This window comes from Strongylocentrotus purpuratus, unplaced genomic scaffold (genome assembly GCF_000002235.5).
Source record: "Strongylocentrotus purpuratus isolate Spur 01 unplaced genomic scaffold, Spur_5.0 spur5_scaffold_16, whole genome shotgun sequence".
NCBI classification, from domain to species: domain Eukaryota; kingdom Metazoa; phylum Echinodermata; class Echinoidea; order Camarodonta; family Strongylocentrotidae; genus Strongylocentrotus; species Strongylocentrotus purpuratus.
Genome location: NW_022145601.1, coordinates 11,134,011 through 11,152,241, shown reverse-complemented (window position 1 = coordinate 11,152,241; position 18,231 = coordinate 11,134,011). Strand labels below are relative to the sequence as shown.

The 18,231-nt window shown below is 36.6% G+C and overlaps 1 protein-coding gene across 1 annotated transcript in view; it reads left to right on the top strand.

The window, feature by feature from the left end:
* Nucleotides 1–18,231, top strand: part of LOC576335 (zinc finger protein castor homolog 1) — a 75,600-nt gene that overhangs the window by 41,312 nt on the left and 16,057 nt on the right. The window contains exons 5-10 of the mRNA XM_030987367.1: nucleotides 9,517–9,713; nucleotides 10,201–10,584; nucleotides 11,172–11,319; nucleotides 11,757–12,495; nucleotides 13,110–13,194; nucleotides 14,989–15,153. Of these exons, the coding sequence (XP_030843227.1) occupies nucleotides 9,517–9,713; nucleotides 10,201–10,584; nucleotides 11,172–11,319; nucleotides 11,757–12,495; nucleotides 13,110–13,194; nucleotides 14,989–15,153 (1,718 nt within the window). The remainder of the gene's footprint in view (nucleotides 1–9,516; nucleotides 9,714–10,200; nucleotides 10,585–11,171; nucleotides 11,320–11,756; nucleotides 12,496–13,109; nucleotides 13,195–14,988; nucleotides 15,154–18,231) is intronic.

The following is an 18,231-nucleotide window of genomic DNA, read 5'->3' as shown; positions in this document are numbered from 1 at the left end:
AGTGAGAGATATATGTACATGAAGGGAGAGGGAGAGAGAGAGAGAGAGAGAGAGAGGAGAAAGAGAGGGAGAGAAAGGAGAGATAGGAGAGATAAGACAAGAAATTAATATAGCCTTTTCCTTTTAACTACCAATAACCAATTGCTATCACACTGAGCATACAGAAATAAATAAAACAGAGTTATTGATATTTCCATGACATTTACTCAGATTCTGTTGCCATGGCAACTCCATCAGACCGAAAATGAAAAGCGATTTTTCTAATAATGATGGAATCTTCCGACACCAGTGGCTATTTCTTATTCAGGATGGTGAAATTAAACCCATCTTCATGGTCAGTGTTAAAATGAATTTGTATCAAGTCTGCCAACTTTTAATAAACCCCATCCAAGTGTATCTTTATAATTCAATTGCCTTTGAGCAATGAGATAGTCCGTCATTGAACTTCATATATTTGTGGAAAAGTCTTTTATATTGAGACTCTTAATAATTGTCTAATATAATTTTCTTTTTGTCATTACTAATTAATAATTTCTTTGGTTATGTTATGTTTCAGATATTTATCCATAGCTCTTTCCTCGTTTCATATTCTTAAAAGTTTTTGTACTTTTTCAATGAATTTTTCTTTTAACATATTCTATGCTGGGCCTATTTTGCCTTCTGATCTGTTAATGCTATAAAGCTCTTCCCCATTTCTGTGTTTTCTTTCAGAACAAATTTAAAACTACTGTACATGTATTGTAAAAGCTGTCAAAATACAGATATGCATGAACCTATTTTATTCCATATGATAAGTATTTGAACCTTCATAATAATGAACTTTGCATACACTACCTTTGAAGATATGTACCATAAATTTCCCAGGTTCCTTTTGAAAAACCACCATTATACTCTCAGATTTTTTTTCCTCAAAAAGAGACTTTATTGTTGAAATTCATTCTTAGTTGGTGCGGTTGGCATGGTTATTTAAAATTTAGATTTTTTTTTCTTCCTCAAAAAGATATTTTATTGTCGGAATTCATTCTTGTTTGGTGCGGTTGGCATGGTTATTTAAAATTTAGATTTTTTTCCCCCTTAAAAAGAGAGTTTATTGTTGGAATTCATTCTTGTTTTGTGCGGTTGGCATGGTTATTTAAAATTCATAGTATTTCAGCATCCATTAGTAATATGTACTTCACACAATAATATGCTGTAAAACTGCGTTTTAGAATGCTCTGGAGCTGAAAACCAATGATCCGACCTCAATTTTGATAATGGCTACGTGATTCACCTGTACTTCAGACTACAGTACATGTCTATATCACCTGCTTATCATTGTATAGAAATGGGTGTGTTTGAATTGTGTAGTAAAAGCTGAAAATCTAAAAGTAACCATTTGTATACATGTACAGTACATGTATGTAAATGATACAAGGGAAATACTGAAACCAGTCTAATACATTTCATATATTTATAGAATTTTTTCTTTTGCTGCTGATATTTTATACAGTTTTGTTAATAGCTAATTTCAAACCCTGTCCATACCTATTCTTTGAAAGCTACATATTGAGACAGCTGATGATGTTATTAAATTTTAACAGCCAAATATATGTGGGTCAGATAACCAATTACTTCACCTGAATGAAGAGAGGCAACTTTATGTAAAATGCCTTGCATGGGCTGGTAATTGAACCTAGCTCTTGCAGGCCACATGTATCTTTTCGATTGAAATTGGAAATAATAAAGTACTTTTCAGCCTCCCCCCCCCCCCTTATGACTTTGAATGATACCTTTTATGCTACTTTTTAGCACAGAACAGTGATAGAGTTATTATCAGGAAATAACTGAAGAAAATAGTAACACTGCATTACATTTTAAAAAGGAAATCTTCCAAAAGTATTTAAATTACATTGTACATGCTTCCTGCAAACAATTATGTACTTAAATGTTCATGTATGTATCAAAACAGAGAGAGGAAAATAGAGAGATAACAGGTACCTAATAGTAAAGGCCAAGGGATTTTGCTCATGTATAATATACTCTGCAGCCCTCGTTTTTATAGAAAAAGACAGTGTTGTACCCCCAAGATCTTTTGTCCGATAGCGTACCACCAACATGATTATCAGTCCCTTAATCATCCATTGTCATCCTACCCAAATGTTCTGAGTAAATACCCAGCCCCATTGTGCGCCGGTTTTCCATCCTCTGCGCCTTACTCAATACTCATAGTTTCATCCCCAACTCTGAAAGCAGAATAGCAAATAATCGTAAGCAGCAACATGCAGAATAAAACAAACTAAAGCGAGACGAACTACCCCCAAGTCAGCTTGTTTACACCCATTGCCTTGGCAACGGAAAGCTTTTATTCCCATCAAACAAGAGACCAGTTTCTACAGCCAGTTTTGGTTGCCATGGAGCAATTTGGTATTCGCTCAAATTCAATAGACTTCATTCAAACGGTTATTGGTGGATATCGTCAATATCGGCTAGTTGTTTTCAATTGTTGCCGTGGTTTCTGCCGAGTGCGTCGAGGGTTCAATACAAACTCCAGCTTTGGAGAGGGGAAAAGGAAATAAAGTGGTGTGGATTTGGACAGGTTTATATGAAAAGGGAGATTCTCTCCTTTGTTGCGCCTGTAAGGGCTCACTTGTAATTGGATGATATTGATAGCTTTTCATTAGGACCGCATGCACGTGAAGCCATGGCAACAGGAAAGCTTGTCTAGGCAAAATGATGAGCTGGAGTTTGATATGGTTTCCTGACTATTAACAAAAAACTGTACATGTAGGGGAAAAATAATGAACAAAAGACCATACATAAACAGGTGTACTAACAATATAAATTGCACTACATACATATTATACATAATCAGAAATGCACTGTACACATGCACAAGCATTTTAAATTTAATTATGTGCACATTTTTTGGGAAAGAGAATTTATAGAAAATATATTTATCTTTATCTCTGGAGAGCCTTGAAAATGAATGTCTTTGTAAAATGTATAATCAACCGTAGAAGGTTCTGCCTTATAAGGAAGACACCAATTTAAAATGCTGGGGAGGGGGCATCTTTATTAAAAAAAAATGACTTAATATCATCAGGTTGAATAGATTTTTTGTCTTAATTGTTCATTTTTTGAGGGGAAGTCAAAATGAAACTTTTATTTCAGAATTTTAGACCCTTTTCCCTCCTCCCCGTACACGATTTTCCTTGCTAGGAATAAGATGAAAGACATTCCGGCTCAGGTTTCTTTCATTAAGCCGAAATAATTTAGGTCAACATCCCGCAAATTGTGAAATCTTATCTTTGCATGGACTATGCCGAAATAACGGGCAAATCAGAAGACTGGGCGGCGTGTTGATACAGCGTGTAGAGGAGCCAGGCTTCTAATATCCTATTCCAATGGAGCTGCACAACTCGGGTTTAGGAAGGTAAAAGAGTCGTCCTCCGGCAACGTTTCCAAACGCGCACCTGAAGCCGGCTTCTCCTAATTCATGAGAGATGTTTCAGTAATGTAAAATGAACCTTTTTCATTAAGATGCCATGTCCCTTCTCTTTCCTCTCTGACATTTTATCGCGTTCGTACTCTTCTTTCAAGTTGCACTTTAGTTTCAGTTTGTCACTATCCGTTTGGCTTTTGACTATCAGTCCCTGCAGCATCGACGTGTGCATTCTCTACTTTGTAACTCTTCTTTATTACTTTTTGTTTTCGTTGGGGTTGCCCATTTCTTGTGTGGATTTTCTTACTGTAAACTTCTCGTGTTCATTCATATTAAAATGGATGATGTTGAACTTACCATTTTGCTTTTGTACCTAGAAAAAAAATTTCAAGGCATTATATGAGATTTCTCTCCCTCTTTCTCCTTTTTCTAATTCGTTAAAAGTAATTTTCTATTTTTTCTCTTCATTCTTGTTTTACCTATAATCGATTTCTTTTCACATTTTTCCTTAATTCAACTTTCCTCAATTTAGTATATACATGTATATTTTTTTAAATCTCTATATCTTTATCTTGATTTCTCTTCTTCATGTTACATGTACGGTGTACCTTTTTTCTTTGACTACACATTTTCATCTTTTATTTTCTTTTTCTTCTAGACATACCGGTATATACTTCCAACTTCTTTGCATTTTCTTGCACTTCTTAGTTGTTTTCCTCCAGATTTAGCTCATGTATTAAATACATTTTGATGGTATGAAAGTTTGATCGAGAGCGGTTAATATTGCATTCCTTGCTGTTGTTATATTCTATCTTTTTACCCCAATTCATCTCTGTCCGTCTTCTTTTTCTTCATCTTTTTTATTTATTTCTTTTTTGTAGAGGTGTCTTTGTCGAGTGGTTCTCTTCTCTTTTCTTTTCCTTGTTCATTCATTTTATTTTCTCCCTCACACCTTTTGGATGTGAGGAAAACTAAAAAAACATTCTAAGAAATTAATTGAAAAGGGCAATTTTTTTTCTGTCTTTCTCCCATCTTTCCTGCGCTTGTTCAATTATCCTTTTCCAAACTGCAACACACCACTCTCCTTTTTAAAAAAACCCTCATTTTAAAAAAAAACCTCATTTAAAAAAAAAACCTCATTTTGAGAGTAATAAAGACTTTCAAATTCCTTTTCATTCTTTACTTTGATTAATTCATTATTCCTTACTTTTATTTGCCTTTTCTATTTCTCTATCTTTCTCTTTTGTTGTTGTAATACTATTTTTTCTATTAATTTCTTTTCAGAATGCATGTTTCTTGGCTTAAATAATAGTAATAATCTGTGAGTGACCGTACTGACCCATCCCTGCTGACAGGTGTAGTGTCTCTTTAACTCATTTTGAGAGCATGAAAGTTTGATTTGAGAGGGGTTCTCGATTGCCATTCTCACCTGGCCTCTCTCCCTGACCTTTACCCACGGCCAGTACGGAGTAATACCCAACGCAAACAAGCCCAGCCAGCTAGTATCCCCCTGCTCTCACTATTAACACCAGCGCTAAAACCGGCGCTCGCCAAATTTGGAATTTGATACAAACCAATTCGATATTAGCACGGTGCAGGGAGATATAGATCAGGGGGAGGATTTTTTTTTTCAAGGGGGTCGGGGATGGAGAGGATTGTGTGTGGTTTCCAGTGTGGAAGTCATCGGATGATGGTTTATGCTCTAGTGAAGCTGGAGCCGTTCTGTGAAGTGGCGTGCAAATGCACCCTCCATGCATTAGAGGGCTGATGTGAAATGGGGTTTTGAGTTGCATTGATCCACGATAATTTGAAACATGACCAAGTTGAGTGTGAATGAATGGCAAATTCCATCAATGGGCTCTTAATGTGTGTGATCTGTCTTTGCCTTCCAAATAGGGTTGCATTTCACAATGGATGGATGCTATAACATCAGAGATAGTTGAGGGTTAACTTCAGAAATAGTATTGGAAAAAGAAAATGAATTAGAACGATTCATCCTCATGCTCAAATACCTACATGTACAATGAACTTGGAATACAAGTACCATGAAAATGTATCATCCCACCGATAGCCCGTGAATGCACAGCAGGCGGGGCAGTGTAAAGTGTACTTTCATCACTGATTAGCTAGAGCTCCAGTGAGGGTTTTTAAACTCCAACCCGCAAGAGAATTTGCTTTGGGGTTATTTTCCTGATAAATCAGTACTACATCGTCAACTGCGAACCCCCTGATTGAGCCCTAAATCTGATATTTTCCCCCCGAAAGAATGCCAGGCATTTAAGCTATTTCAGTCATTCCAGCCTGATAGCACCACGGAAATTGAAAGACGTAAAGCCTGGTTGTTGGCCATATTTCTGGTTAGAGTTGCCTAGTTTTTTGTATTGAGTAAAGAGTTATGGATATATTGGAGAAATGAGATGGAAAATCTGAGCTACCTAAAGAGAAACCTTTTCAGAAACTATTCTCCAATGCCTGGAATACTTCAAATTCCATCTCCATTTTATTTTTTATTTCTTCCTATGCTCTCTTGTGCCCTCACATTCCGGGGAGCACTTTATTTCAACAAGGCACAAATTGAGGGAGTAAATTTTGGCGAATGTCAGGCACGCACGCCAGAGAATTACAAGAGAATTTGTGACCATGTAAGTGTAAAGATCATTTGAAATACGCCTGGTCCTGGAAAAATCTATGCCGCCGCAATTCCCCCGTGGTGATCCAGTGACAAAAATAACGTGATTGAAATTATTGTGTATGCATGCTAGCGTAATTAAGTTGCAGCAGTTCAGAGTGTATACCCTCTACCCCGGATTGCACATATAGATTACACCGTGCCGAAAAAGTCACTAAATAGTCGCCTGCCCCTTCGGGGGGCCCCTTGATAATACCAGTTTGATGATATTAAAATTCCTCGCGGATTATAATTCTTTAAAAAATGCAATTTTAAGATGATTGCATTTTAAATGATCTCCGGGTTTCACGGGAAGTTGCTTTCCAAGTGCTCTTGAGATGGCAGCCAAATTCTGTGCATGCCTGAGAGCACTGAGCATTTATTGATGCTTAGCAAGAACGTCACAACACTAGCTCGCTCTCTATCGCGCCTTTTTTCGACTCATTATTGTACCTTTTTCTTGGCCTAGATATGGAATGCCTGAAGTACAAATTTGATTTTCAGATTATGCGGCTTTAGATGATGATTTTCAAGGGATGTTTGACTTGGTTTTTGAGAATACTTGATTAATCAGGGATATACAGACTTTTTTATCTTCCGGCATTGCTACATGTATTAGATTAAGCTTTTAGTATTTAACACACAAACAAGAAAAATTGAATTCTAATATGAATTCCATATGAAAAAAAGTTACATTCAATTTTTGTGTAAAACGTTATTGTTTTTAAAAAACAGATTTATATTACATGTACATATAGTATGCAGAAAGGACAATTGCAATATTGGGATAACTCTATTGTACATGTAAGTTAATCTTCTGCACAGGATAGTGCATTTACTATATTATATGTTCATTAAATATGCAAAAAAGAGGCAACTTTTATTTAATATTAACTGCCAAATAAGACACATACTGACCAAAAGTGCAGCATTTTTTTTTTCTCTCTCTCTCTCTTCCTCTATTTAGCTGCTGATTAATCACAATCCTGTATTAGCACCATACTTAAAAATAATAAGAAGAGAAAAATGATTTTGGCAAAACATGTTGTAGCTGAACAATTTTTTAATTTTTTGCAATGTTTTCCAGTAAAAAAAACATTTTAAAACTTGCTTTATGTCCCCAAATTCTCCCAAGTAGAATTATTCTTTCAAAATAAATATAGTGTTAACAGATACTATTAATGACAGAAAAATAAATTTTATCACTCTTAATATTCATTTGCTCTCCACTTTTCGTCAGTGTTCAATAATTGCATTTTTCATATTTGTATTATTCGAACTGTACAGAAAATATATGAATTGTACTTTCTACATGCATCTATATCTATACAAAATTACAATATATGTCTTCACAAGAAATTAACATGATCATGATAGATGTACATTTGTGAATGGGGTAGTTATCCCTCGCCAGACTGATGAGCATAGTCATGTAAATTCTTTTATTCAATTGATGACTATTTACTCCCCATGTTGACTTTGATGCATTACACTGTATATCCACCCTATAATTAATTGAAATCCCCCAAGTCCGCACATTCCATTTTCAGAGCCTCTTTTTTTTCCTGCCGTTTTTTTTTTCTTTCCTTCTTTTAATTTTTTTTACCTTGATGGGACAGTGCCTGTATAATGTAGTATGACGCTGTGTAAAATTTTATCAAAACAATAAATGTCTATTTTTCATTACATGTAGGATAAACAGCGCTCGGTCAACCTTTAAGATAATACAGGACTATTTTGCCACAGCCCTCTAATTGAATTTGCCCTCTTTTATTACCTCCTGCGTAATTACATTTGTAAAGTAAAACAATTGCGACTAAATTACGGGGCAAAATAAAAACATCCTACGACAAGCAATCAATTCCAATTGTACCCCTCTCAATTCAATAAGGGAAGCTAAACTACTTGTCTCTTTCAATGATCAGTAAATGGAGAGGGAGCAAGAAAAAAAAGGGAGAGAAAAAAAATATTAGCCGTTGAAGGTTTCGTAAATGTTTGTGTTTCTTCTCGATATGATAGTTCTCTGGATCGGTGCGGCTCAGGATGCAGCGTTGGCACTTACGACATTCCACCGCATCGTGCGTATACATGCACCGCAAACGAGACCATCCAATTTAATTCCCCCACATTGCAAAAATAAATCCAAATATTTAATATAGGCAGCCCGGAGCCAAATTTTGCCATTTTCATTTATCAAACCAAATTTTGCTCCTTCAATCTTGCAGGTTTGACAGCCCTATTCTTACGCCGAGCCTTTTAGGGTAATTAGATTATCGGGCTTAAGGACAGTGTCTTGGATAGATGGCTGTAGCCGTCCCCGGCATCATGTACATCCTAACTTTGACTTTCTAAGGGTATCCAGTTTCTCTTAGAGGAGGGAGCAAGATAATTAATTAGCTCCCCTCATCCTGGAGTGGAAGAATATAAAGATATAGGTCATTCATACACTGTAATGACTATATGTCTTTCTACTTGTATTTTCCATTTATAAATGCTTATTGCTGGTGTGAAACAGTGTAATAAGGATGTTCAGAACTTCAGATTTATGTCTTGCCTGTTTCCTGGACTAGGGTAGTTTTATGTAAACTGTTAGATCAAGCTGTCTTTGATGTAAAAGATGAATGGAAGCATTTGGAGAGACTGAATATATTTTTTTCTTCTTTTTTTCTTCAGTTTTGTGTTGTGTTGTTGTTGTTGTTGTTTTTTTTTTTTTTTTTTGTTTTTTTTTTTTTTTTTGGGGGGGGGGGGGTTGCTTGGTATAGCTTTAATATGATGAGAATATAAATGGTGATTACACATGTATAGAGTGTTTCGTTATGATTTTGAGGTTATTGATGGTGATGATGATACTAATGATGATGATGATGATGATGAACTTCTAAAAACTGTAAAATTGGACAAGATCAACTTGATAAAATGCTTCCAAGATAATGGTACCAAATTGGTTTAAGTAGGGAAGATTGAGAAATTGTGGACATTTATTATATATACATTTATAAGCAAATTAAATCTGATGTCTGTTTATGTATGAGGGTACATACAGTATGGACACATGAAGACAAAACATATATTTTAAAGTTTACCCCGGGCTTTGATAAAAAATTGATTAAATTTTGGAAAGGAAATCAATTTTTTCCCAGATGTTATACAAGTTACCCATCGGCCCAGCAGCACAAAACCAAAAGGAATTTAGTTTTAATAAAACCAGATATTTTTCTAATACCATTCTGCTACCCAGCAATTGATTTAACAAATGTCTTTCTATCACTTGCAGAGTACACCCTGTCTTATTTTAAATAAGTACTTTTAATCAAATTGTCTAGGTTTGACTATGCAATAGAATACACATACCTCATAAGCACATAACCAAACACATAATCAAACAAATAACCAAACTCTATATTTGATCACTTTCTATCATGAACAGGACACATCTTAGAGTTACAGAGACGCCATGCAGAGAAGAAGAGGGCTCTGGCCCGCCAGCACTACCAGCAGCAGACTCAGAGGATCGCCCCTCAGGCCGCAGACAGGACAGAAGCAGAGGATGAGAAGGTCCTGGGTTCAGACCCCAGGTCGTCAGCATTCATGAAGCTTTCATCAGAGGGTGGAACCGAACCTAAGGTAGACATTGGGTGATGGGACTCTGGATTATTACTACTCTGGAAACAACAACAGCATTGTGCTTTAGGGTTGGGTGTCGATACACTTGGAAAAAAGAAAATAATGTTACTTGCTGTAATTCTTCTTGCCAAAACATTATTTAGGAGGCCAAATGTACCCAAATAATCTTTTCTCTTACCCAATCAATAATATTTAGATATCTAAAATTATTTTAATAGGACTGTATTGGTTAAATACTTGTTTACCTAATAAGTCTCCCATTTGTACATTCAAATTAGCCTGGAAATGTTTCTTAGACAGCAATAAATGTGGCATAATATGTGGTGCCCACCCCTGTTTAGAAAAGATACATATGTTGTTAAAGTGGGCCTTTCTAACGTTCTCATTTAAATTGTCTAAATGGATTCTATTTATATATTTGTTGCTGATTGTTCACTCTTCAAACTTGGAATGCCTAAGCTATCAATTTCTCTCTTCTATTTAACAGGACCCGTCCATATTGAAGGAGTCAGATCATCAAAGGGTAGCGCCCAGTCATGCTGTCCTTCAGCAACTCGCAGCCCTCCATCAGCAGCTACGTGCCGAAGAATCCGCCCTGGCCAATAACAATGGCACCGCATCCAGCCACGACCTGTCCGATGCGCCCCATCAAGGTCAGGACCAACACCGTCACCACCACCGTCATCATCCACTGGGGAGGGGTGGTGATGACCGCGACCGCGCCCGTCAGGACAGCCCATCCTCCCAGCAGCATGCAGGGTTGAGAGAGCATATGGAGTCCCTGAGGGAAGCTGCTGCAGCAGAAGGAAACATGTCAGAGCTATGTGCCCCTCCATACCCAGGGGTCTTGGCCGCCCATCTAGAGGGCAAGGTATGCACCTGCCCCCTCTGCATCTCTGCCATCGTCTTGTGTCATTGATTTCAAATTCTCAGATAGGGAAATTTGTCAAAAATGCGCCCATCAAAATATTTAGCCAGGCAATATTTTTCTCTATTGCCTGCATTTGGTGGCATACATGTAGGTGGTCTAAAGCAAATTCTGTGCCAGCAGTTTGGATGCATCAAAGATCAAGAATACTAACATGCAGTATTTGATGAATTATAATATTTTTTCTATGGCAAAAAAAGGTTATGTTTCAATATATTGTAGAAATAATTACTTTTTTCTTTTCACATAGAATTAAAATGTGCAATCACAGCTCATGAATATACTCTGTTTGTCACCAATTTAGCAAGATGACGATGTCTTTAGAAAACATCATTATGATTCAACACCGACTGTATCCATCCCTTGCCAAATGGTTACCTTTCTGATTGCCATTTAATAAGAAATCTATAAATCAGTGGTGATATTTTGATAGATTATACTTTTCAATCCACTTCAATATGCCAGATAAACCCAGATAATAAAAGGATTATGGCTCATTTTTTTACTTTGTGGTTGTTTCTCCTGCAAAGATGACAAACTCAAGGATGGCGACAGGGAAAACCGTGAAGCAGTTGATAGAGGAACAGGAGTTTATGAGGAATCTCATGGAGTTAGGAGACCGACCTGAAGCCAAAAGGTTTTCCAAGTATGACTACTTCATCCAGAAACTAGAAGCAGGTAAAGGAATCACTTTATCTACACTTAACTCTCTTCACCCATGTGATGTTATTAATCCGTGAAAGCAAGGATGACAGTTTTGAGGCCTTTGCTCGACTTCTGGCACTACCACCCGTCTTTTTTTTCCAGGATTTCTCTGGCTTATGTTTATACATGGAATAACTTTTGTAGAAGCTCAAGACATTTTACCTTTATTGTCCGTTCAATGAAATGAATGGATTATCCTTTGGGTTAAAAGTTACATGTATGTGATGTTCTTCATAAAAGAGTTGGATAGGGTAATTTTGATTAATTCACATGTGTCACACCCCCCTGATAATCAGACTTTCAAAATATAGAAAAAGATGTTGGAACAGATTTAAGGAGCTGAAATATGATATGTGGTTGATCTTAGCAATAAACTGTACGTTCATGTCTGATTATTATTTTTTTAACAGGTGAAAGTATATCCAAAGATGTACCCAATCTGCGAGTGTCCAAGTACGACAGCTACATCCGCAAGTTAAAGGCAGGCCAGTCCATCAACAAGATCATTGGCCGCAAGGTGAGTGCTTCCCAGCGTATCAGGGACATCATCAGCCAACAGATCCAGTTGAAGCAGGGGGGAGGCAGTGGCCATGAGGGTGAAGCCGGCTCCAAGGAAGGGGTAGATGCAGAGGCCATAGAGGCCGCCATCCTTGAGAGTGAGGGGTTGGCACAGAGGGAGTTTGCGGCCGCTGCGTCTGCTGCTGCTGCTGCCGCCGCCGCCGCAGCTTCCGCATCCGACCCCCAGCTCCACCTGGATCCCCAACGGAGCTCCAACTACGAGTACTTCATGTCCAAGTTCAACAAGGGGGAGGTCGTACCCCGGTATTCTCTCGGAGACGGAGTTGCGTCGACGTCCTCCAACTCTAGCACATCGGCCATCAGTCCGCCTCCAGGTATGGACGACTCGTCCATCGATGACCCCAGGATGGAGAGACGGGATGACTTCGCTGGGATGGACGATTACAACGTGTCGTACGAACCCAGAGACAACATCCTCAAGAAGTGCCTCCTAGAGACTGGGAGGAGTGATCTGGATTCAGAGGAGGGCAGCGAGAAGGGAATCAAGTCAGGCACTCTGTCGACGTCGTCTAGTCCAGGACTGGAAGGTGGTGCTTTCAATCGATACATAGCCAGGTATGACATAGCCAGGTATGACAAGATCTTTATGGCATGATTAAAGTAGATCTAGAGGTAGAATAGAGTGAGTATTGGAGATTGAATACGTCAATGAAGATCCAACATCTGGGCCCTGTCTTACAAAGAGTTGATATCAATCACAACTTATCAATCACAACTATGTATATGTACGAGAGATAGGAGACTGCACACTTGTGATTGATTTGAGGACTTACTATTGATTTGGATCAATTGTAACTCTTTGTATGACGGGGGCCCTGACATACATCATAGAAATATAATTGTAAAGATATAAGTAGTAGTAAAATACATTTTTCTATATAATGGCAGTTGGTCTTCCTCTTTTGCCAGAAAGAGGAATGACACAGTAATGAAGTCATCTTTTACATTTGATAAAACAAGTTTATCATTTGCAGACTGGGTATCAGGCAGATAATAATTTTATGTTGATAAGACTTTGTATTTAAAAGCAAGAAAAAGCAAACTTAGTGTGTGGCCTAAAATCATTTTAGAAGCCAAACTTTACATCTCATGGTAACTTCAAAATTGAAAGAAATTTTCACTTCAGTGATGAAATATTTCTCTTTTCCCATCTCCCCCACCCCTCTCCTTTCGTCCCTGTGCAGGTTCGGTGCTTCTCAGGACTGCGGTCGCTGCTCCTACCAGTTCAAGGAACACTACCATTGCCTGGACAAAGATTGCAAGTTTGCTGTAAGTGTGGAGAACCCCCATTTAGTAGCTCTCATCTCCCCTTTCTATATCCCATACATTTATCAACTTTATGAGGACAGAATTTGGAAAAATTGTTAAGTACTCGCAAAAAAAAGAAACAAGACGTTTGTCATTGCGGAATAATTGTAGAATGCCTCATTTTGGTGTTCTATTCAAAGTGGTCCAAGAGAGAGAAGCGTTTAAGTGGTGACTTTTACTTTGCAAAAGCTGAATAATTGTCTCCTAGCAACCTTTCTGTCTCGGGACTTTGATGTTTTGATAGCTTATATTTCTAAAATATTTGCAGGATTACTAAGGAAATATGGCCTTGGTATGACCAAAGGGAATGTATTAACTTGCATTCTTTAGAAAGAAGAGGAAAAAATTGTCGAAATAAAATTGAAGTACTTCAAATTCTGTTCTCAACCCCCTCCCTCTCTCCTGTTCTTTAGGAATTGATTTGTGCTGCTTTCTAATCTAGCCTGACTGTTCTTTCATCCTAATTGACTGTGCTGTAGAAATCCTGCAATTATATGAATAAGATCAGGGGGTGTTTCACAAAGATCCTAAGTAGAACTTAACTCTAAGTTGGACTTAAATATTATGGAGAACCATTTGTAGCCTTGAAATAAAATATATTCAAAAGCAGAAATTCAAGTATTTTAGACTTTTTATAAATTCCACATCCAGAACATGAAATCTCCTTGATGATAGAAAATATGAATGATTTGAATTAACAATTAATGCCTTTCAAAATAACTTTTCAAAATATTTTCAAAGATGCTAATGGCTTTCCATAATTTTTAAGTCCAACTTAGTGTTAAGTTCTACTTAGGATCTTTGTGAAACACCCCCCGGATGTATAAAACCAAGTATACATCATGTATATCCACATTTAAGGATTCCTAATGGGTTGCCTAGTAGAGGGATTTGACAGTTTATACTCAGTCATGTATTTACAGTCTTGCATATGCCCTTCTTGCGTCTGATTACATGTATATCAGCTAATGGCACGCTAATACAATTATGTTTATTTTTAATTGGGTTAAATCAGGGAAAATAGCATATTAAGTTGGGCATTTATTCATGTATTGGGAAGAATCAATGTTAAATAGATGAACATATTCTGGGAGTCTGTCCTATACTTTTTTTTCTCCACTTGTAGTACTCTCTAATGACTGCTCTGACACATTAATATGTTCTCCTTCTGTTTTCAATAATAAATGTAATCTTCCAATACTAACAGGGTTTAATAATGGACACTTTTTAAATCACACTTTTTCTTATTAACATCCTATCTGAAAGGGACATAATACAATGTCTGTTTATTATATTTAGGCACTGGGAAAATTACTTTCTAATATCAGGAACAAAAAGTTTTAACATTTCTAAAGAAATTAAGCCTCTGTATGTATATCGCTTGGGGTCGATCTATACATTTTTTCCCCCTCAATATTATGAGTTCATACCAAAGACATCTATGTGAAGGATCTGTGCATATTCATAGGGGAATGTAAGATATCTTTGAGAGAAAGAAAGAGAGAGAGACAGAGAGGGAGGGGGAGAGAAAAGGACAGACAGACAGAGAGAGACAGAGGCAAGGACAGAGAGAGAGACAGAGACAGAGAGAAGGAGAGAGACAGAGAAGGAGGACTTTGTTCCCTCTTCCTATTTTTTTTCTTTTCTTGTTTGATACCTTGAAGTAGTCATTTCTATACAACTCAGGACAATATTGGTTAATTGATGAAGCAAACTTATTGTAGAGACTATTCCATACTCGTAATAATCCAACAGAGGTTCACACGCAAGGAGGACGTTATACGTCACTACAACTGGCACAAACGCCGAGACAACTCCCTCCAGCACGGGTTCATGCGCTTCAGCCCTTCGGACGATTGCCGGCCTTACTACCCCGGCTGTACTCTTAATATGAAGAACACACATTATCACTGTATGCAGGTAAACAAAACACAAAAAATGGCTTGCCGTCTTGCTGAAAACTGGTGGAGCGTACCTGTAGTGCCGTGTTTTTGTTTTTATTTGGTTTGATTTCTTTCTCTTTTATTTTGTTTTTGCTTGATTGACGATTGCTTGTCTCATGTCATCTCCTTCATTTTTGATGTCCATTGCAACACGATGCACAAACAGAATACACCTCATGGCATGCTAGTCTACAGAAATCGTGCAGTGAATCTTTTTGTTTTTTAGTTCCATTGCTGTAATGTTATGTTTTTGTTTTGATCAGTCAGTCATACCCTATAAAATGATTGTCTACGTTTGTATTTCTCTATTCTTTGGGGTTTTTGTTTGAAATAAAGTTTACTTGGTGGCATGTAGCTGGAGTCCATGTAGTGCAGTGATTTCATTCTGTGTCGTGAGTGGTGGTCGTATATGATGTGAACAAGTTGCATGCTGTTCTCTGGTGTAAATTTGTACAACCATTTTTGTTCCCTATAGTATTCCCTCCCAGTGGTTCTTGACCTTCTTTTTTATTCCTACCCCCCCCCCCCCCCCCCCTTTCCTCCAACCCTGGTAGAAAATTCAATCTCATTTTCAAGTTCTGATATTAAAACCTATCAAATTGAGAGATTTATGCTTTATTTTATTGGTAATATTTTTGTGGTTGCTCTTTTATTTGGAGATTTTTTCAGACCTCTTTATAGTCCAAAAATTGCCTTCAACCCTATCTTATTTCTATCTGACCCCCCCCCCCCCCCCCCCTCCTCCTCCCCAAAGTTTGCCCCTGGGCCCACGTCAGGTATTCTTGGCCACTCTCTTTACCTCTGAAACAATATTGGAGGGGGAAAAAAAACAAAAAAGAAATCTTACATGCTAGTTAGAAGGCCAAAATAGCTTTTTGTGAAACAATGCAATTACCAATATTACAGATTACATATACACGTATAAGGAATCTAAATGGACTTTTTTCATATCCATGTGTAAGCCTTTTGTGATTCCCTGAAAACCAGCTGTGACCCCTTTATAGTTAAGAACCACTGATCTACATGTACCTTGTAATCGAGCCGTATAGCCTTCTAGTAATATTAGACTGTCAACCAATTCACCTTGTGATTTAGATCCAACAGATTCCACATTTAGAGAGGAAGGAGGATATACATGTACATAGATTTAACACATCAGTATACAGAATCAATTTTAGTGTCATTATTGCATTATCTGTTGATCTAGAATGTTGTCAATTTAACTCATACACAGTGTAAGTAGTAACAGAAAAGATTAATAAAAATCTACTACTGTAACAGTTCATAATGCAGATACTAACTTACAGTACAACACTTTAAGAATGACATACACTGCAGCCTTTGAATTGGGAGGTTTAAAGTGACATGTAAGATTACAATTTTCACGTACAAATTATCAAAGTTTGTTGCAAGAAGTAAGTGATATTCATACAGGTTAATGGTACATGTAATGCAGTTTGTCTTCAGAATTTCAAGCACAAGATGATTTTAACTGATGCCAATTTGATGATTTGAAGCTGGTATATCCAGACCTGTTTGAAAATCATGTTCCTGTATGAGTTATATATGAGTGAGGTCGAGAATAAAACTTTTATGTCAGAACAAGTTTTGATTTCGCCCTGTTTTCAAACAAATTAATTTACTGCGCTTTTCATACCTTTAATATTTTTCCCTATTTTTGCTTGAGCTATACTGCTACATACATGCAAATTTTTACTTTCATTATAGTAACCTTTTTTCTTTTAAAGAAACAAACTTTATCTAACATTTTTTGTACAAATTTAAGGGACTGGGTCTCTTTTTATTTTCCAAATTTTGTATTCATCCTCTTTTATTTTCTATCGTAAAGTAGGTAATAATGCCAGTCAATTATGTAGATTTAGTGCTCAACTGGAATGCACACTTGCATCTGCATGTACATATACATATTGATATGCAACGTTTAGTACCGGTACTCAATTAAAATGCATGCTTCCCATTCAATATAACGGTATATGTACATAAATGCACGCTGCATGAAATATACATACCAAACATTTTACCATAAATGAAAATTGAACATTCTATTTGGGTCCAAAAGGATGCCAAAGTACCATTTCATCAATCAAGTCAAACAAAAGTAAATTGTTTACTATGCTTAGTATGCCTAAAGAGCACACATGTTATATCTATTTTGTTGAAACATGCTTGTTACAACGTCTATTGAATTGTGTATTGCACTTTTGTTATAAAGAAAGATGATCAAATTGGCAGTATTGAGAAATAGATGAATATATACTTGTAATAATGTCTCATTTTCTGAAGGCAATGTCATCTCTGAAATATATGTTTCCTCCGATTAACTGTATTACTTCATGTACAACCAATTTGTATTTCTGATTATTTAATGTGCAATGTATTTCACATTGTAAAAAAATTAGTACTCTCTATCCCGTGTTTGTATATTTGCTTCCAAAACTGTATAAAAATTAAAAAAACTTCTTTCATTTGTTTGGCTGGACAAACTCATATGCATGACTTCATGTAGATCTATGTTTACTTGTTTATTAGCTGCATGTACAATATTAATTTTCCTCTTTTTTTTTTCTTCAATAGCTTGCAGAAATGAATTCAGTAGCAAAAAAAAAAAAAAACTCTTCCATTTATACATGTACATGTGTATAGGCCTAATCTTGATTATAGCATGTTAGATTTAATTGTTACATGTACCTAATAGAATGGTATAGTTGTAATTTGCACATAGCTTAAACAAACATTCATTTTCACTCATGCGTACATGTATGATTTAATCAAAGATAGATGTGTGAATTTGACATAATGTACAATATAGAGGATTAAATATTGGGGAACCGTTTTATTCCGTGATTTAAAAAATTATATATATACTCTAAATGTCATATGCTAAAAAAAAAATTATGGTGAATAGAGTTTTATTATTTTGGAGACTACATTTTACAATAGGTACATCAGTTGATCAACGTGGTTTAACAAATTCTAAAGGTTTGTATCTACTTCATAAAGACAGTTGTACATTTTATATTCTTGCAAACACTTG